This window comes from Takifugu rubripes, chromosome 20 (genome assembly GCF_901000725.2).
Source record: "Takifugu rubripes chromosome 20, fTakRub1.2, whole genome shotgun sequence".
Lineage (NCBI taxonomy): Eukaryota > Metazoa > Chordata > Actinopteri > Tetraodontiformes > Tetraodontidae > Takifugu > Takifugu rubripes.
In genome coordinates this window covers 9,277,460-9,297,356 of record NC_042304.1, presented here as the reverse complement: position 1 = coordinate 9,297,356, position 19,897 = coordinate 9,277,460, and the positions used below count along the sequence as shown (strand labels likewise).

At 43.3% G+C, this 19,897-nt stretch overlaps 1 protein-coding gene across 1 annotated transcript in view; it reads right to left on the bottom strand.

Moving 5' to 3' along the window:
- Positions 1–19,461, bottom strand: part of xpr1a (xenotropic and polytropic retrovirus receptor 1a) — a 48,168-nt gene extending 28,707 nt beyond the window's left edge. Inside the window, exons 1-2 of the mRNA XM_003974191.3 lie at positions 19,017–19,461; positions 14,875–14,926 (exon numbers count right to left, since the gene is read on the bottom strand). Of these exons, the coding sequence (XP_003974240.1) occupies positions 14,875–14,926; positions 19,017–19,085 (121 nt within the window). The 5' untranslated portion in view covers positions 19,086–19,461. The remainder of the gene's footprint in view (positions 1–14,874; positions 14,927–19,016) is intronic.
- Between the last annotated feature and the right edge of the window lie 436 nt (positions 19,462–19,897).

Sequence of the window (19,897 nt, the reverse complement as noted above, 5' to 3'; positions counted from 1 at the left end):
GAAGCAGAGATGGTGCAAAGGTCCTGCGTGGGCTGGCAGTGATTACGGCGAGGTGAACCTTGGCCTCGGGGCCAGCAGGAGATGGAAGGAATCCAAAAACTAGTATGAATGACAAACACGGCATCTGCTGAGACACCGAGAATGATGGGAATGATATTCCGGTCTATTCATTAACAACTACGAGAGGTGCAAGTAGGGAGATGAATGCGTAATCAGCCTTTTTAAAAACATCTGAACAAAGCAACGTTCTTCTGTTGTGGCCAATAAATGTATTTCTTAAATGTACCATCAGAGCGAATTAATGGTGCTTTCTTTCTGACACGCTGTCGGTCCGTCTCCGCCCACGTTTCATCACGTCTCCGTGACTTACAGAACACGAAAGAGGAGCATGTGTGTGTGTGCGTGTGTCTGTATATTAACTCCTCTTATTATCCAAGGTAACGATGATGGTCGATGATGGAATTCCTACTTTGGAAAAAGAAAAAAAGAGTTCTCTTCGCTCTGGTTTCCTGTCTAATTACGCGTGTCTACATGGTGAGGGAGCCTGTTCAGTCATTCCTTTCTAGAAGGTCATGAATATTCAGCCTTGGGAATAAACACCCAATATAGCGACGATAATTGCAACAATAAATGGTCATAGCACTTATATGAATGAGCAAACAAATGGATGGTTTTCCTTTCAGCACTGAGATGGTCCCACTTCATCCTTTAGTTTGAATGAGCGTTTGTTAGGTTAATGAGGACAATGAGGATGTGACACAGCTGAAGCTCTGTGTCCGGTCTGTGGTGACCTTTAACAGCTGGCCCCTCTGTGACCAACCCTGCAATTATTATTATTCTAATGTCATTCTAATGCCAGTCAAAGAGACACACAAGGGGCACGTTTGATCACGGTGTGCATGTGTGCATATTTGTGTGGTGTGTGTGTGTGTGTGTTCCATCTATGGACAACAGCGTCAGGCATCTTCAGCACCAGGACTGTTAATGTGAACATTCTTGGAGGTCGCGCAGTCACACACACGGTGGAGAGGCTGTAATTGCTGAACACACACAGACATGCACAATTTCAATAGAGAGGGGATGAAAGGCCAGCAGCTCCAAGTTAAGGGATGGGAGGATGGGTGAAGAATCATGGACTGGCTGACAGACAACAAAAGACCCTAAAGTCCAAATCAGCCATTTACACAAGAATCTACCAATGGGGACACGGTTGCCCCGCAACACTGTTTACACACAGAATCTTGGCTTGTGTCATCCTAGAGCTATTTTGATTATTGTCATGTTGAATATTTTCAGAATTATTTTAGAATGAGGAAAGGATTATAAAAGTTGGGCGGTGGTAGCTGAGTCTCGGTTCAAGCCCCAGTTCAGACAAAACATGGAAGGAGATCTGGTAGTAGGGGAAGGTGCCACAACAACTACAGACCACTGCCGAGGTACCCTTGAGCAAGATACGGAACCCACAAATGGTCACATAGGGCCCTGTGATGAACTGGCGACCTGCCTTCGCCTACATGTGCACCCTCACTTGTGACCTTGAAAGGGATAAAGTGGTCAAGGAGAAGAAGACGAGAATATAAAGTTGGATTACAAAAGGAGCGTTATGATTATGACAGGTCTGCAGAACTAAATCACATTATCACATGCATGCATGTAAATAAATAGGTGCACCGTTGCTGAAGCCCGCATGCCTGGGTGTGCTATTTCCTGTTCACGTGGGAAAGCTTCTGAGTCAGCAGAGAGAAATCGCAGCACTCAACTTTTTCAAAACACCACTAAGTAACCCAGCTCCGCAGGTGGCCTCGGCTCTGCGGTCTTAGCTGCAGCATCGCTCCCTGTGGAGAACACTTACGTCTAATGTACCCAGTCCATTTCATCTCCACTACATCTGCTAAGTAGTCGACTCCCATCTAAACACAAACTTTCCTTCTCGCTTTAACTTGACAATTAACGTAGCTCATAAAGAGGGTACATTTCTAATATGGCCCCCATCAATTATAACTGCTACATAGCAGCTTGTATCAAACCTTTTTTAATCCTTAAGACCAGATAACACTACACACACAGTTCAGTTTGGACCGGATCGCTCCAGTGAGATCCTCTAAGCCTCGTAACAGGAGTAGAGCTTTTGCCAAAGCCAAAGGCAGCCCCTGGGACTCACTCTTTAAGGATAATGCACATATGCATAGACAGGCATACACATAATGGAGCAATATGATAAAAGCAATGTGTGAAGATGTGCACACGTAGTTTAGAAGGACTTATCATCCAAGATCTCAGAGCTGAAAGGATCCGTCAGAAGGCCGTTCAGTTAGCTATGTTTCATCTAGAAAAACACTCTGGTTGGACAGAATTTACATAATTGTAGCACTTATCGCGCTGTCGCTGGCAAAGCGAGCTGTACCCTGCCCAGTGAGAGAGCGTTGTCAAGGCAACGACGGCGAAGGGTTCAACGGGAGCATGTCACCGGCCTTGAACAATAATCGCTGAAGGAGGGGCCGAAGTAGCTGAGGTGTTGTTAACGGCAGCAGCTGATGGGAAATCACTTAGCATCACCTTTAAAGAGTGCAGAGCAGCATGGGTTGGTGGGGTCAGTCAGTAAAGATTCGATATCTGAATGTCCCACTCCCAAGAAGTGATAAACCAGGTCGGACGCCACCGTAATGGTCATGTTTAATTACAGCCTGTTTAAGGCCCGCTGGTCACTCAACTGACCACTGAGCACATAACATTTAACAACCTGATCTACTTTCACAGACAGCAGCCACAGACACAGTAAATGACAGGGGAGCTCTGGGTAGAATCTCTATTTTCTTATTTTAAAATTCCAAATGTTATAAAGTCTCTCTTTTGATGTCTTCATCGCACTCTCGCAGTGCGGCGGATGCACTTTCCTCTCTATGGTGGGGCTACGAGGTTAGGTTAGGATCTTTTTGGCGTGTGTAACAGTGCCCAGTGGTATAGTGTGTGCACAACTAAGTGCATGGGGAAAACACAGAGAAAGGTGCTGTGCATGACAACAATCTGCAGCCAAGCTCCTAGAGAGAGACGGAAAAGAGCTGCGTAAGGCCGCCAAGGTAACGTGCACGCGGGAACGTAGAAAACATCGCCAACAGTAGAATGTCATCACATTTGAAGAACAAAAGAATGACAACTACAACGGGGACACCTAAACCTATCCATTAAACTGATGAAAATAAGAAAGACAAAGAGATTTTCAGAGTAATCAAAGCTTTGACACATTCCTCTGCACACTACTTATGTTGTCCGTCACTCTGCCAAGGCCACTAACACACTAAGGGATGCTGTATCCAGGCAACTGGGACGGCTAGAATCAGCAGGCTGTATCTAACAGCAACCAATCACAGCCGTCAATTCCCATCTTAGCCAATCATGACTGATGTCCAGCAGCTGCTGTTCAATGGAGCTTTTATCCCAGTCAACCCAATGAGCAAGCACTCCACAGTCTGGGTGCCATCTGTGGTTCAAAGGGGTCAAATCCCCCTCTCATCATCTCCTGCCTACTAGGTAGTACCTGAGCTACAGATTGAGACCACAATTGTGGCACATTTGTCTCTTTATTGTGTCATTTGCACGACAAGACACATGCATGGAATGCCAAAGACATGTATGTATCGGGACAAAATGTTATTTGCACCAATGTAAGTCTAAATTTTATTATTTTCAAGTAGCATGGAGAGATATATTTGGATCAATACCTGCTAATAACTGTTTAAATGATCATTAAAAACTGTATCTCTGAAAACACAAGAAGGCTGTGCTGCGTAAAAGAGCATGAACATAATCAGTTTTCAAAAATCATAACTAGATATTAGATTAAGCCCACTTGAGCACTGGGTGGACTTGCCAGCACGCATCGTGAGCTATGTGGATCTGAGGGATTCAAATACAGTTGCATTAGTAGATACCCTTACCACTAACACATGAGCTCATGAGCTACACAGTGTGTGTGTGTGTGTGTCTGTGTGTGTGTGTGTGTGTGCACTCATAACACTTGTGTCCTCTCCATACACACACACACACACACACACACACACTTTGACAAACATAAGTTTGGGCAAGGCAATCTGTTAGCCTAACTGTGACTGACGACTCCTGTGATGTTTGGTTCACTCTTTGTGTTTGATCCTGAGGAAGAGAGGAAGAAACGCCGACAGGGACCTCCCATCCGCTCCTTCTTCTCATCCCTCTCTCTCTCTATTCTGCAGCAAAGATGAAGAATAACTGTACAAGCATTTGCCATACAATGCACCTCTGATACCACCTCCAACAAGCTGGCATCTTTCTCTGTTGCCTTTTCCTTTTAATCTGATATTTAACCCCATGATAGTTTTAGGTGACACGTTCCACAAGCACCCAACACGGTGATATATGTCTCCAGGGCCACAACTTCCAATGTTATCATTCATGTATTTGAAAACAAATCATTAAAAGCTATAAAAAGGAGTTATTGATTTATGCCCATGTTTTGATCCAGAGGCTGATACTTTGAGCCTCAATCCAACACTTGTAAAATGTTTAATTTTGCTTGTAGTTGTGTTGTTGAATGAGAGTATTTAACTAAAGAGGCTAATATGCTATTATGTAATATTTGAGGTGTATGAAGGCCTCGTGAAGCTGCTCGGGCCATAAACAGCAATGAAGTGCTGTGTCAATAGACCGAACTGGGGGCCGTTATTCTCTGCACTGCTACTGTAACCATGTCAGGCTGGGCGGGGCCTCGCTGTGGAGGTGGGAGAAATTGACTGTCCATTAACAGAGCGGGGGCAGAGAGGTACAGTTACAACATCACACCAACAGCAGGGATGTTACCATAGCTTCAAATACACCATTACCTACTCCACTGAGTATGTATATAAGTATGTATATCATATATCACACTTAGTCTCATGCAATATGGCCGTTAGTGTGGTTGTTGAATGCAGTATGTAGCACAGTTACAGTCACTGCTCTAACATTTTGATGACATAAGCAGAATTGATTTTCATAATAAATGCAGGAAACTCCTCAAATAATAACAGACATGCAACAGAATATGTTCTACACGGCTTCCTTTCTGCACAATTAACAAGGTGGTAATGTAATAATGTTCTCAGGATAATCCTTCAGCATTGTGTGTGTTTGTGTGTGTGTTTGTGTGTGAGAGAGAGGCAGGTTTTCCAGGTTACCTTGGTTCTTACAACAGCAGCTGCAGTCACTTGATAAGACTTGCACTAAACAGCTTCACTCAGGGGACAAAATGAGCAGAAATGTAAGAAACACACACACACAAACAAACATGCAAAATCACACACACACACACACACACACACACACAAACAGAAATATAGCAGATCTTTAGAAAGCTGAAGATTAGCAGGGATGAAACAAGAAATTCCCTAGCATGGGACAGTAAATATTGCACAATGTGTGGACACTCTGCAGCGAGACAGGGCTGAAAGCATCCCATAAACAGCACAGTACAATATCATGTCACATCAGAGTGCTATTTTTACTGTTAGAAGGTCCTGGCTTGGATTCCTGATTAAATTTCCCTCCCTGGTGTGTGTCTCTCTGTCTGTCTGGGTTTGTTTCCTCCATTTTGACAAAAACACACACATTAGGCTGATTTTTAAAACAAACAAACAAACACAAAAACCTGTGTGTTTGTTTACTCTTATACATTTTGCTGGTCCTGCGTAACTTCAGAGGGTTAAGGCTTGGTTTTAAGGTTAAGAACTGGATTAAGGTCAAAGTTAGGGCAAAGGTTAAGGTTAGGTCCCCACAGAGACAGAAATAATAAAATCCCTTATCCAGGGTTTAAATCATCCCCCCTGAAACTTTCACCAGGACTTAGATGAGAGATAGATTATTACAGAACTATGAATGACCTTGAAATCCCATGCTTTTTTATATATTTATAAATTATATAATATTATAAATATATTTTATTGAGGCTAAGAGGATAAGACAGTGAATAAAGAACAAAATTGAGAAGGTAGCTGATGGAAAGGCGCGTGGAGAGGAGATGACATAAATGTGTTTTAGTAGTCGTAGAAAAATGGGCAGCATTCATAGGCTCTGTGTGAAGATTGGACTGCACAAAGACAGTCAGAGGTCAGACAGGGTCAAGTGCATCAGAGGGTCAGTGGATATTTTAAAGGACGCTAAAAATGGAGCTGCAAGCCAAGAGGAGACCACAGAGGAGATTTATGGTTGCTGGTGTGAAATAAGGCATGGAGGACACCTAGAGATGGAAACAGATAATCTGCTGCAGCAACTTCATGAAAAAAGAGCTTAAGGTAGAAAGACAGGTGCTATTAGACTGAATCTTTATGCTGTGTGATAAAGATAGACAGAGCTCGTTTACTGGTGAAAGTATTTTTGTCCCACGGACCACACAGAGCTATGGATAAACACATTAGTGGGCTTGCTGGCCTCCTTAGTGCTCCTCTGAAAGGGTGAGACACAATTAAACACCAGCTAACTGTCAGCTAAGATTAAACAACATAGTCAGCAGTAATTCTGGTAAAGCTCAACTACGTGGAGCATGTTTCCATTCTCTCATTGGAATCCTGTAACTTTATGAATGAGCCGTCGCTCTGCTCAGCCCACCTCTGCCATCAAGGCACAGAGGAAGAAATCCGACACAGGGCATTATCGAATTAGAACCAATTTCCTGACACGATTAGATCAGTTGTGGGGCTTGAATGTCGTATCATTAACATGATTTACATGTGCGGGAAGTACCCGGTTTTTACATTACGATACTACAGAATGGTATATGTCCAAAAGTGACAAGGCTGAAACTACACAATGAATCCTGGATGAAATTAAGAGGAAAAAATGAGTGAAAGTATAGTGATGGCGGATACAGTTCTTCGGGTTTTACAGTAATCTATAGGCTTTAGTGCATGTGGTAGCAGTCAATGCTGTCCTCCTTTATTTAGTAATATATATACTGTTTGTTACAGGAGCTCAAACTGACTTTTTTTTTTTTTTACTTTGCTGACACAAACAGATAAATAAATAAACACTTTGGGACCCTCGAGGATTGGATGTGGGTCTTTTCTCCAGCATGAATTATGAAAAACATTTTCTGAATATTGTAAGGTCATTTTTTTCTCCAATGTTTTTGCAGTTTCTTTGTTCTTCCATAAAGAGGATGTAATTTAGTTCTTGGCAAAAATAATTCTATTGTGATGAATATTGATACCAAACAATATGGGAAACTACATTTGCAGGTAGGCAGAACTGTGAAACATTTCCAGACTTGTGGTCCGTTAAAATTCCTCCTGTCCTCTCAGCCATTAGTTCTATTTTTTACACACTTAATGTGTTTGGGTCCTGGACAAAAACAGGCTCAAATTATTCTGGTCTGTTTTCTTGGTGCCATGGTTACCATGACAGACAGAATCCGGTGTGGAGAGGTGCAGGAAACAAGGTGGAAATGCTCAAACCAATTTGGCAAAACTGGAAATTGGATGCAATATTAATTTCACGCCAATAACAGTAAATCCTGCTGCCTGTCTACATTATAAACAATAGCTTTCTAGAATAACAATGAGACAATTTAAGTTATTACACATATAATTTATTCTGATAAAAAGCCCAACAAGACATTTACAATAATCCTCTCATAAATGGCTACTGCTGATGGCAGGGAAACAAAAAAAAGCCCCTCTCTGCTCAATTGAGCTGCATACTAATGGGCTGATTATGACTCCTAATTATCAGATGGCACTTGTCAAGAAGAAGCCGCGCAGTTTGCCCCGAGGAGGAAATGCAAAGCAGCGACAACAGCTACTGTGTCTGATAATCCACTGAAGAGCTTCACTGTTTTATAGCTTATCTGGTTAGAAGTCAAGAAGCCACTTCTTCAAATTATGGATGGAATACCATGGAAATAAATAAATACATAAATAAAATAGCATCCTGGGCCTCAGACATTTAAAAAATTGATGAAAAGAACATCTGATTTCCGTCTTTTTTGTTATTGGATTTAAAAACAAACCCCCGCTGACGACCTTTAACTGAATGATTCTGAAATTCGATGAAGACAAATCCTGGATCGGGTGTTTAGATCTACAGTTTTTCCTCGGTGTAAACTCTCATTTTGACTTTGGAAAACCATCTTGTCAAAAGTGTCTGAGTGGCAGGGCCATTTCCAGATGGAGATTCACCACATTTCTTATCTCAAACACTGTTAATAATTCAGCATTTAATATAGAAACAGACTGGCGTCCGTGAGGGAACAATCGGAGTGAATTATTGATACCTCTCTCCTCTGGTGTCGAGATTAGAAGAAGGCAATATGGTGTAAATAAGCAAAGAAAGTCAAGCCAGACCAATAATTGTCTGGCCCCTAAAGGGCACTCGCTCCATCTCCAATGTATAAAACATAAATCACGGCTAGTTATTGCTGCCATTTTGTATAGCTGTTTAAATGGATTGAATTGTTTTCCCTCTAATTTCACCTGTCATATCAGGGCTTCAGCCTCCTGTTGACTTTTCCTTTTCCAGTTATTCTCTAAATCCACAAACTCAGGCAAATTCCCCATGTGGCCAGACTCAATTTAAAGTCAAAGAGGAATTTCCATCCAGTATCAGCTCTGATAGAGATCCCACTGCTGCCAGATTGTGCTGACAATCAGCTGAAAATCAATACAGCAATATAGAGACAGAAGAGGCAGCCATATGTGAAGCGCGAGGAACGAGAGGGATTTGTGTGTTTGCGCCAGGTTCTCATGCCTGTCAGCCAATTTTAGGCCGGTTCCGGCTTTTTCTCCAGAGTAACGGTGCAGCAAACCAGTGTGGTGAAGGACACCGTGTCTCCTGCTCAGCCATGACTATCGTGTCTGACCCCACCCCCACACCACCACCATGGAACAGCCAGGTACCTGCTTTAAGCTTTAGAATGAATTGATGAGAAAGCGAACATGCAGTGGCATTATGGGTTGTCGTGTAAATCACCAGAAATAAAGCAGACATATGGCCCTGCTGTTATCACCTATAGCTCATGATCACACCCACACAGCCTGCACCTCCTCATGTGTCCGTGTGTGCGTGTGTGTGTGTGTGTGTGTGTGTGTGTGTGTGTGTAAGTCAAGCAGAGAGCTGCTTTGTGAGAAGATAAAACCATCAAAACAGAGACAAGGTCATGCATTTCTGCTCTTGTCTCTATCCATCAGGGCTGATTTGAACTGCTGTTATTCAGACTGTTGAGATTCGACAACTAGTGCACAGTTCAGGCAAATCTTTAAGTGGCAATGAAGGTCCTGGCTTTTATTAATTTCAGAATGAGGAGCCTCATATGCTGGCTGATAGAACAGAGCTCATAACAGAGGTTAAACTATGAGGCTAAACTTATTAATGCTAAACAAATACACCAACCCACCCCCCTTGGATTTCTGCAAATGTATCATTTTAATCAAAACAGACAGCTGATTCTCATAATTCTCATGCTCAAGAATTGCTGAGGTCATTGGTGACGCTCACCTGGCAACCAGCCAAATCACGCGCTCTAAGATTTCAGCTCCTTTAACCTTTACGGAATGCCTCGTGTACAGATTGATTTGAGTTTATCTCAAGAATGAGCGTTAAGCCTCCGTCTATCTTTGAAGATGAAGATATCCAGAGTTGTTTACACTGAACATGCCAGAATTCTCATGTGCTGTGGAGATCAGGGGGATATCTGTCAAGGCCAGAACAGACATACACACACACACACATACATATATATATGTTCACAGTTACTGCAGGGAGAATATATATATGTGTGTGTGTGTGTGTACGTCTGTTCTGGCCTTGACAGATATATACACACACACACACACACATATGTGTGTGTGTGTGTGTGTGTGTGTGTGTGTGTGTGTAAATATACAGTTAGGTATTATTAGTTTTAGGAGTTTTTAGAATAACTTTTTTCCTCTTTAACTCTACCAACAACATTTTGACAATATTAGAGTTCATCCTCGATCCCATAAATTACCCAAAGTCTCTGCCTCGGCCAAATACTCATCTGAATGAACTCCTCACCCTTTCCCAAAGCCACAACAGTTGCTATCCACAATACCCTTCCTCCAAAATCCTTATAACACACACACACGCACATGCATGCACAACCTTTCCCTTTAATTCATTCAAGCGAGATCTAATTCACCAATGAATAATGGATGGATGGATGGATGGGAAGACGGGTGGAAGACTTTCATCTATCAAGGTTTTATTTCTCTCCGTGTCTTGCAGGATGGCTCTAGTGCTAATGCAGGGCAGCGCGCATTGGAGATGAGCCCAGGGGCCTCCCACTCAGTTGTTCTTTCCGTCTGCTGCCTGTAAGATCTCACTCTCCATCTCTTTTTGCTCCAGACTGGTCACTGGCGATCACATTCAGACTGTTTAGTGCTGTTATCAGTCTCCATCCCTGCTCCATCCTCATTTCAAACATGAAGCCGCATATGATGCCGTAGTCATCCACTTCCATCATCATCCTGTCACCAATCATCTGCTTCACTGATCATTAGCTCACTTCGATTAGTCCCTGACCTTGAAATAAAGATGCTCGGTTCTTATTGACCCTGAACACCTCCCCCCATCCTCCCTCCCCTCTAATACCCTTAGAAGCCACATCAAACGAACCACCGCCACAAACCTCCATTACTTCTCTGTGGAGTGGAATGTTGGTCTGAATCCACTCTGAAGGATGAATTTGTGCAAAACAAATCCCGTCAGCTTGATTAGAGGTAACTGATATGCAGCCATGTCAAAGAATCTAGTCTTTAATACTTTAAATAGACCTACCTGGCAGCTGTTGTCTTTTATGCTAACACCTGGCATTTCCATGAAGCTTTAGTGGCTTTAGCCTAGGGTCTTACACAGATCACACCTAGATACAGGATCAAATAAACACACCCCCACCTTCTTCAAATGCAGCAATTAGCAGACGAGGGTGGGAGGTTGTCAGAGTCCATCAATAATGCAAGCTGGTGGGAGACCATGACTGCCCCACGACTGTCCCACTGAACCCTCCTGCCTGTCTACCTGTCTGTCTGCCTGTCCATCTGTCTGTGCCTTCCTGATTTCATTCCATCCTGTCAGCATTTATCTGCCTTTCTATTCCACACACACACACACACACACACACACACACACACACACACACACACACACACACACACACACACACACACACACACACACACACAGCTGCTGTGACTGGGAGGGCTCCTGTGTATGGTTTCACTAATCTAATACAGAGATGCAGTCAGTCCTGTATAGTAAACACTATGGAGGCGTAGTATCTGCATGGCAAAACAAAAGGATTTCCCTGCAGTAACTGTGTTTTTTATGCTGCCCTAAAGAAAGAACTTTGAAGTCAACTGTCCAAAGAAAGAAAAAGAGAGGAACGTCAAAACCGGAGTGACGAGATTGAATGCAGAGATGCCGAGAGGAACCAGCAACAGTCCCAACAGCCGCTGCTCCTCCACATACACCAGCAGAATAATAATCAAGGCTGTAATACGCAGGCCAGCAGAATCCAACTAACCTTTCTTTGTGTTTGTCACAATGTGAACAAGCAAGCGACACAGACAACGATAGAAAACAGCCATTTAGAGCCGGTTGAAAGTTGTGTCTGTATTAGGAGGGCGATTCTCTTGTTATCAAATGCAGCCCATTTACAGCATTAGACGTCGATATAACAAAAGCTTCGCAGACCAAACCAAAAAAAAAAATCTATCTTCATCATGTTCTGATCAAAATGAATCCAAATCCAGTCCTGGAGGGCTGAATACAAGACAGGTTTTGCATCCTACCAGGCAAATAAATGCGACTTCACCTCATCTGTGGTCTGACCTCAAATCCTGAGGCCTTCAGCAGAACTTATAAAGAATATTCATATGGACAGGGAGAAATTTGACACACACATACGCACACACCCCCTCGTGTGCTGTGTTTGAACAGCTCATAGATAATGAACAACTTGGGCCCTTGCTGTTAAGAATGTGGATAAACTTTGTGATCACGTGCTCACTCTCATACAAATGACCTGAGGTGAAATATTGTTCTTCTCTATAGATTAAATTAAAAAAGCTATATTTGCCTTACATCAGATAGAACCATTGGTGATCACCATTCATGTGAGTAGCATTGATGAGGATGTTTTTTAAAATCAATCTTATACTGTTACTTATATTTTCAAGTATGTATTTTAAGTTTTCATTGGAGTTCCTGTCCACGTGTTGCTACAAAGGCAACATCCCAGCTCTGAGATAACGTCGGGGTGCCTGTATTACCGCAGCACTCTTAAAATAAAAGCAGACACCTTATCTTTGCTCAGTAGCAGCCAGGGCAAAATTTCAACATGGTTCACAAAGCAAACGTGTGCAAAACTAAAACGCGCATGCAGGAGAGGCAACCTGACTTTCTAGTCTGCTCAAAACCTTAATTGAATAATTCTCCCCATAAACACACACATCGTCTCCTATACAATTTATTGATTTGGCGAGTTTATACTCCCTGTACAAGTGTGACCGTCCCATCACTACCATCCTCCCACAGCTCCCACTTCCTGTCCAGCAGAGATCCCGCAGCAGACTGAGGGCTATTTTCAGAGTAGTGTAACAGGGACGGACTGATGCAGCAGAGGAACAGGTTGCACTGTGAAACCTTTCTCTCTGCAGGTTTAATAAACATGTTTAGGAAATGTTATTGGTGCATGTGTGTGAGTTGCACGTACATTCTTCAACGCTGTACCTTCTTTTATCTTAAGCCATTGCTCTGAGACCTCAGGAATAACCTCCACACTGAGTGAATCAGAATGAGACATAACTCATTGTTGTGGTTGGAATGAGGGGGGTTGACAGCCAACCAGCTGTCCTACAGCACAGACACAGGCATGTTTTAATTACAGTTACACGAGGGCCAGTGGAAAAATGGAGGGAGAACAAAGGAACTCAAAGGCAGGTGAAAGGTCATAGGACCTGTCTGAATGTGCAACAAGCTCTCTTAATTGCTGGTGTTCAAAGGGATTTAAGGAAAATGCTGCTGAAGAGCTGCTTTTGTCTGGGTATATCATTATTGGGTGTATCATGATTGTTTTAAAAAAAAAAAAAAACTCACATATCTCACATGTGATAATTGTGGTTATCAAATAATAATAGTGCTGCCTGCTCAGGACTGGGGTGTATACAGTATTGACTACACCGCTCCGTCTGGGAGAACACTGTTGCTGAGCAAATAGCGGTTATAACCCAGGAAACTGTCTGCCTCAGGCAAAGGAAACATCCTCTGAATACCAAAATGGTGCTTCTTTAAAAAACAGCAGAGTAGACAGAAGAAATGATGTAAAGCCAGGATGGAGCACACCTTCTAATCAAACATTTACTTTTCAATTAACCAGCAAAATGCTGATGTTTTAAAATCAACAGATCGTGGCATAAACACCCCATTCATTTTTTTCTGCCCGAACCCTGAAGTAGAATTATTACAACAAATTTAAGGTCAGACAACAACAGAAACAAAGCAGACTGAATGGTTGATGTAGAAAAAAATAAAGCTGATATTCACATCGTGAACTGCAGCACGGGTTTGCCTCAGAGCCCAAACGTCCTGTGTGTTTTGCATGCAGGAATGTGCAAAAGCTTTGTCCACCCTCACAAAATAAAGAGCTAATCCCCCCCCCCAATATCTTCCTGCCCCAGTTGAAACTCAATCAGATGTGATGGCTCAGGTCTGGTGGATGTGGAGGGAAAAGCGCTGCAGTCGTCAACACAGAATTCATAACACACTGATCTCGTTTCTCTTATGAAATGCCGCCAAATCTCCGACCAGGGGAGAGAAGCCGGGTCAGGACTCAATACCATTGTTTGTGTGCTTCTGTTTTCATTAGACACTTTCTCTCAGCAGTTAAAGGAAGGCTTGAGTGCTTCGCTGTGAGCACAGGCTGAAACATCACCACACTGTATGATTCTGTAGTGATGGATTGATCTGCTGTCTGTTCACAGGACTCACCGTGCTCCTACGACAGGCTGACTGAGGCACTGACCCATGAGCACAACTTAAGCTTAAGACGGGAAACGATTTATCATCCACTGAGTTCCCTCACAATGGCTAACGGCCTCAGGGGACTGCTCTGAAAGGTGAGCTGCCATGAAAAAGATGTTTGCTCTCAGTCAGTTAAGTCCCACATGAAGACAGATCTGAGTCCCCCTAAAATGCTAAATGTCTGTGGGAGCTGAGGGAGAACCAGGTGGCAAACCATCAAAAATTCTCCCCAGACTCATACCGAGCACATGCGTTCATCTCAGAGTGGAGATGCGAGAATTTTCACCCCGCACCCCCCAGACGCACGTCTGTGTCCAACGAATGGATCAGCACATCTCTGAGGCGTAAAAATAAGACTTCCTGCTAAATAAACTTATTTCCTTGCACAAAATAGCATTCTGAAATAAAAGCTAATGGTCTGCGTTCCTTCTCTCATCACTTGCAGTTTAACACCAGAGATTAATTATAGCCAGTGTTCGTCTTTGTCGCTGGTGCGGTGGGAGCCAGCAGTCCAGCAGAACGCTGGCTCCAAACGGGTCTCTGTTCATCGATTAGGACAGAGGAGGTTTTACAGAACGCAAAAGGAGCTTCTGGGTTTATCAAAAAAGGAACCCGAGAGTTAGAAAATCCTGGTTCGTTTGGTTTTGTTACAGCCTGGAGACGTGAGTGGCAGCAATGATTTCTGACTATTTTTAGCAGATGAAGGTCTGTTATTCTGGGGATGCCCAAACAGGCCAGAGGGCTCTGGTGTGTGTGCCTGAGTATGTGCATGTGCCTGAGTATGTGCATGTGCATGAGTGTGTGCATGTGCAAAGACAGACACCTTACCTTCGGCGGATGGCGCCTGATCCTGGGCAGCATATAACATTTCCTTGAATGCCTAAAGAGGAAGAGGAAACAGCGTCATAAGTACTGACTTCATGATCTCATCTGAATGTATGTGACATATAGAAAGGAACAACTGGAATTAACAAGAGGATAAATTTTAATCCCCCCTCTGTGAAGTAAAGTTTCAAATGCATCCTCTATTAATTCTAGTTGTTTGGTTTTCTTTTTAATCAAAAATGTGATCATTGTTCAAGCTCATGATTAATATCGAAACTAATGAGAGCTTAAATTACAGTTTGGATTTAATAAGACAGTTGTGTTATGAAGACGTTCCTCTGTAATTAAAAGGACAGATTAAACAGAGACATAGGGAAGTGGAGAGACAGAGGGAAGAGAGAGAGAGAGAGAGAGAGAGAGAGAGAGAGAGAGAGAGAGAGAGAGAGAGAGAAATGGTTACAGGAGATTGTTTGTCTATCATCAGGCTGATGTGGGTTATCATATAAACTGACAGATTAGCAGGTACATCTCAACAAATTATTAAAGATGTGACACTGTGCATGTTTGGGCTGATCTCTGCCCACCTCCCATACAACCTGCAGCTGGGCGACAGAGAGTGTTAGGAGTGATCCCATATGGGGGACGTGGGGGTGGGAACCACTCAGAAGCTGCTGCACATTAGCCACATTAGCAGCAGCCAGATAGTTGCTACTTAAGTTCCTCTGTGAATTGCACCACGAGCTCAGCGACACTCCCTCAGTGGTGTCTAATCCGAAAGGTGAACGGGAGCTCTGACTCTACCAGAGGAGACAAACTGCTGCTGTGGAAACGGACTCTGACCAACAGAAAGCCCCTCCCATCAAACTGGGGGGAACAGACATTGCTATGGCAATGAGACGTGTGGGGTGGGGGGTGGGGGGGTCGCAAAAGGCTCAGTGGGTTTCTTTGGGGAACTGAAGGAAATCTGCTGATTTGACAGCAACCAGTGTTGAAACCTGTCAACAATAATTGAGTTTAATTGAGCCAGCAGCAGGAAAAACACAATGAAGACTCTAAAACAAACATGTGGCAGAAGCACCGGACTGGAGTTCCATTCAGACGTATACGTGTCCACTTAGGTCAATAGGCACTTACATGGACATGAGTGCACACTAATTGGGAGCTCATATTTGAGTTCTAGACTGTGAAATCCTTCAGGTAATGATCCCTGAGATGTGGGAGATCAGGAAGCATGCCTCATTAGTCTCAAGAGATCCCTGACTCTGACCGGAAGCCAGTGGCGGTTCACTTGAATCTCTCCGGTTTCCGAGCGGATCCCCGCATCTTGGAAGAGGAGCAGAGAGGATGGAGGGAGAGGAGCTGGGATGGAGAGGGCAGGTCTGGTTGGGGACCAGATGTCCTCCCAGTGGGGGAGGAATGTCGAGGAAGGAGAGCGGTATGGAAAGCAGAGCTCTTCTCAGCAGTCGCCTTGTCCAGTGCAGGAACACAGGCTAATAAATCAGCGCTGGTGTTGATGTGAACAGTGTTTTACATTTGATATGCCATTAACAAAACCTCTGTCAGGGTACAGAGATAACTGCTCTGGTTTCCACAGCACAACTAGATCAATTAGATTAATTGGCGAAAGCAAAGGCTTCACCTTTGAGCAAAGAGCGATGCCTCACTGAAATCACAAAGGCCCCTGCGTTCCATCCACATCATATCACTACACAGGTTTGAATTTTAGATGTGGAGCTCCAGTGGCACTCTATTCCTCCTCCTCCTCCTCCTCCCCCTCCTCCTCTTCCTCATGTAAGCATACAGGAGTGATGAGAGTGCAGAGGTAAATGCAAAAGTGGCGCTGATTTCTCGCCCACACAAACCTGCAACTCTCACTCTTTATATCTGCACGTTAACTGCTGCTGCAGTAGAATGTGTGTAAACACCTGTTTTCATGAAAGAAAGTTCACTTTTGGATGAACGCCTGTTTGAATTTGACATTTCATTTAGAGGCACATATTATCACCATCCTTCATGCAGCCGCACGCTTCCATATCAAACAGCTGTTTAGCATATAGGTTTGGAACTAACATCCCTGCAGGCTAAAGCAGACACCTAATTACTCCATCACTCAATCTCCTCGCCAATGCTGCCGTGTTCAAATGAGGTGCTTCACTAACTAAAGCCTCTCTTTGGTGAAAGAGCCGCTCAGCCGCGCGCTTCTAATGCGCATGGAGACTGGCTGTCCAATCTAAACAGACAATAGCGAGCTCTCAAACAGGGAGGAGCACATAAACTGTGCGGAGGGTTAATTAATCGAAGCACAAGAAGGCACCAGTGTTGGCAGCTGTAATAAAGCACAGCCCACTGATGAGCTGCTGTCATCGTTTGGGTGAAAATATGCTGCGGGATTAACAGACGCATCTGTTAACCTTAAGTTTGGGTTTCTCAATGTCATTTAAAGGACACCACATGTGTAGCTCTATGTGGGAATTCTCTTCCCAGCCCACCCGCACAGGAGGTAACAGCATTCAATTCAGACCAAACAATGCAAAATACACGCAAAGGTGCAAAATCTGCAGGGAGGAATCCGGTCAAGGAAGGTTATAGCAGAGAACCATATATATGGAATATATGTCTTATGTCTGTTCTCATTTAAACATGAACAGATTCGTAGTTTTGCTCTAATAAAATTGGTTTATGTTTTAATGAATTAAAAAAGGGAAGCAATCACACATAATGTATATAAAAATGTTTCTATTTTTTTTAAAAGAGTATGTTAGTTGAATGTTAATTTATCAGCTTGACTGGAAAAACAGTTTAAACAGGAATAAAGACAGAGGAAATGTAGCATCAACCATCTCAGGTCAGCGAGTGCTGAGCTGAAGACTGGAGGTGTAAAATGGCTGGCACGGCCATGCATCCGTCCCTGGGCTCGCAATGCGTCACTTTACGCGCACAAAGACTCAGTTTAGCCTTCCAATTTAGATGCATTTCTATATAGTGGATTATTTCTGCCCATGTGTCCCTGCACACCTGTCGTGTCTAAATTTTTTTTGAAGCATTAATTATTCGACCTACAGGTCTTTCCAATGCAGCGTTGAGGGCAGGCTGGGCCAAACCAAATGTCTGCTGGAGCACTCAAACTCATCTCATCACCACATTCAGGGCATGTTTCCAAAATAAAACCAGCGCGGAGATTGTGTTGGGTCTGAGATGCAGGATGTTGAGGCTGAAGGAACAGGCTCTTTGTCTATAATTCATAGAGCCAAATGGAATCGAGCAGTGGGTGCTGTCACTACATGTCTGCAACGAAACTCTCAGTGTTGAAGATGCAAAGCTGAGAAGGGGGGTGTGAAGATAAAAGACTCCGCTACCACACAACACCACACACAAATCACATATGTGCACAAGGGTCTCTTAAAAATCCAGTCGGGTTTGATGAAGCCTTGCTTGATTCATACGCCAGTGATTCATGTTGTGTGAAATATTTATAACAATTATATAATGCCACCAAAAATATACTGAGGGGAATGTTTTGGGGCTTTGTGTGCGTTGTGTTTTTTTATTTTTACACAATATGAGCTTTTTATTGTTAGGTTAAGCTGTTGCAATAACATTAAGGAATAAGAAAAGGTAAATTTCTGAATAAACCTACGATAAAACAAAAGTATGACAGAGAGCACGTGGAAAAAATAAGAACACGATATTTGTTTTGACAAGATGAGGATAAAATAATCACTTAAGGCAGCTAAAGATTTTAAGATAAGGTCTTCTTTAATAAGAAACTCGTTTACTAATTATAGCGGTAAATGTGATTCCTGTATCTTTGTTCTTTTTTTCTTTTTTAAATCAAACTGCTCCTTTAGTACATTTTTTAATGTTGGACACCTCACACGCATAATAAAGACTAAATGCTCCCTGTGGCTCTTAACAACCGCAGCCAATTTCCTCTCCATAAACAAAAGGACACCCCCTTATCTCCATTCTTTTATTGCCCTCTGAGGAAGACCAGTGAAAAATATCAAGCAAAATAATATCTATATGCGTAAATAGTGTGTATATATATATATGGCTGGATATCAAGGCCAAAGCTCAACTTTTCCCGAAAAAATTCAAAGACTCATACGATTTTTATTTGAAATGAAGGACAAATTTCACTTTACCTCATACTGAAGATATTGTTTCCTCCACTCTGGAGTAATATGGGACGAAAGATGCTCCGCGAATTTCATTTTGCCGGAACAAGTGTCCCCTAAAACCTCCAATAGATCCGAGAGCGGGTGTCCCCTTCTCCGTCGACGCGACTTTTGTTATTTCAGTCAACTTGGCTGGATCAACATGCGGCGCGTCAGCGCGGCGCACTCCGCTTCGACTTCACTCCACTTCTGGTTGGTCCCGGACAGTGCGCTCCGAGCAGATCCCGTCCCGCATAGTATCTGACGAAGAAGCTGCACTTGACAGTGTCCTCTTTACGTTGCCGTGTCAGTGGTTTGTCAGGACCGGTGGCACTGCCTCAGTGACTTTGCTTCGTCCCTCCCTGGGCACGTTTGCGGACATTGCGGTCCGCCATCGCATTAAGCCAGAGCGACGTGGTTGCGTCAGCAGTGCGCGCAGTACTGGTGTGGTGTTGGGACCGCTCGTAAAAAAAAGCTATTTGGTTATGAGAACCTGCTTGAACCACTTAAGACACTTCAAAGATTTGGAACAGGGATGCAGTGGATTTTGGTCGCACCTGCTTTTGCTGCGAATGAAAATAAAGTAAGAGGGAAAAGTTAGATTTTGTTACAAAACTACCCTTTGAAGTAGTTTTGTGTTTTGTGTGTAGTGAAGAGATGCTGTTGATTTGACTATTATTGGCTAAGGCAGAGAAGTGTGCTCTGGAGACGCAGAGAATAACAGGTCTGTACCAAAGGGAATTAATTAATCCGGGTCATGACGTTGCGTGGCAAACGCAGATATACGTGACACTCTTATTCATCCGTAGTAAAGCTCTATTGTCTCTGTTCCTATCTGGGAAGAAGATCCAGCGCGTGAACATTACCGT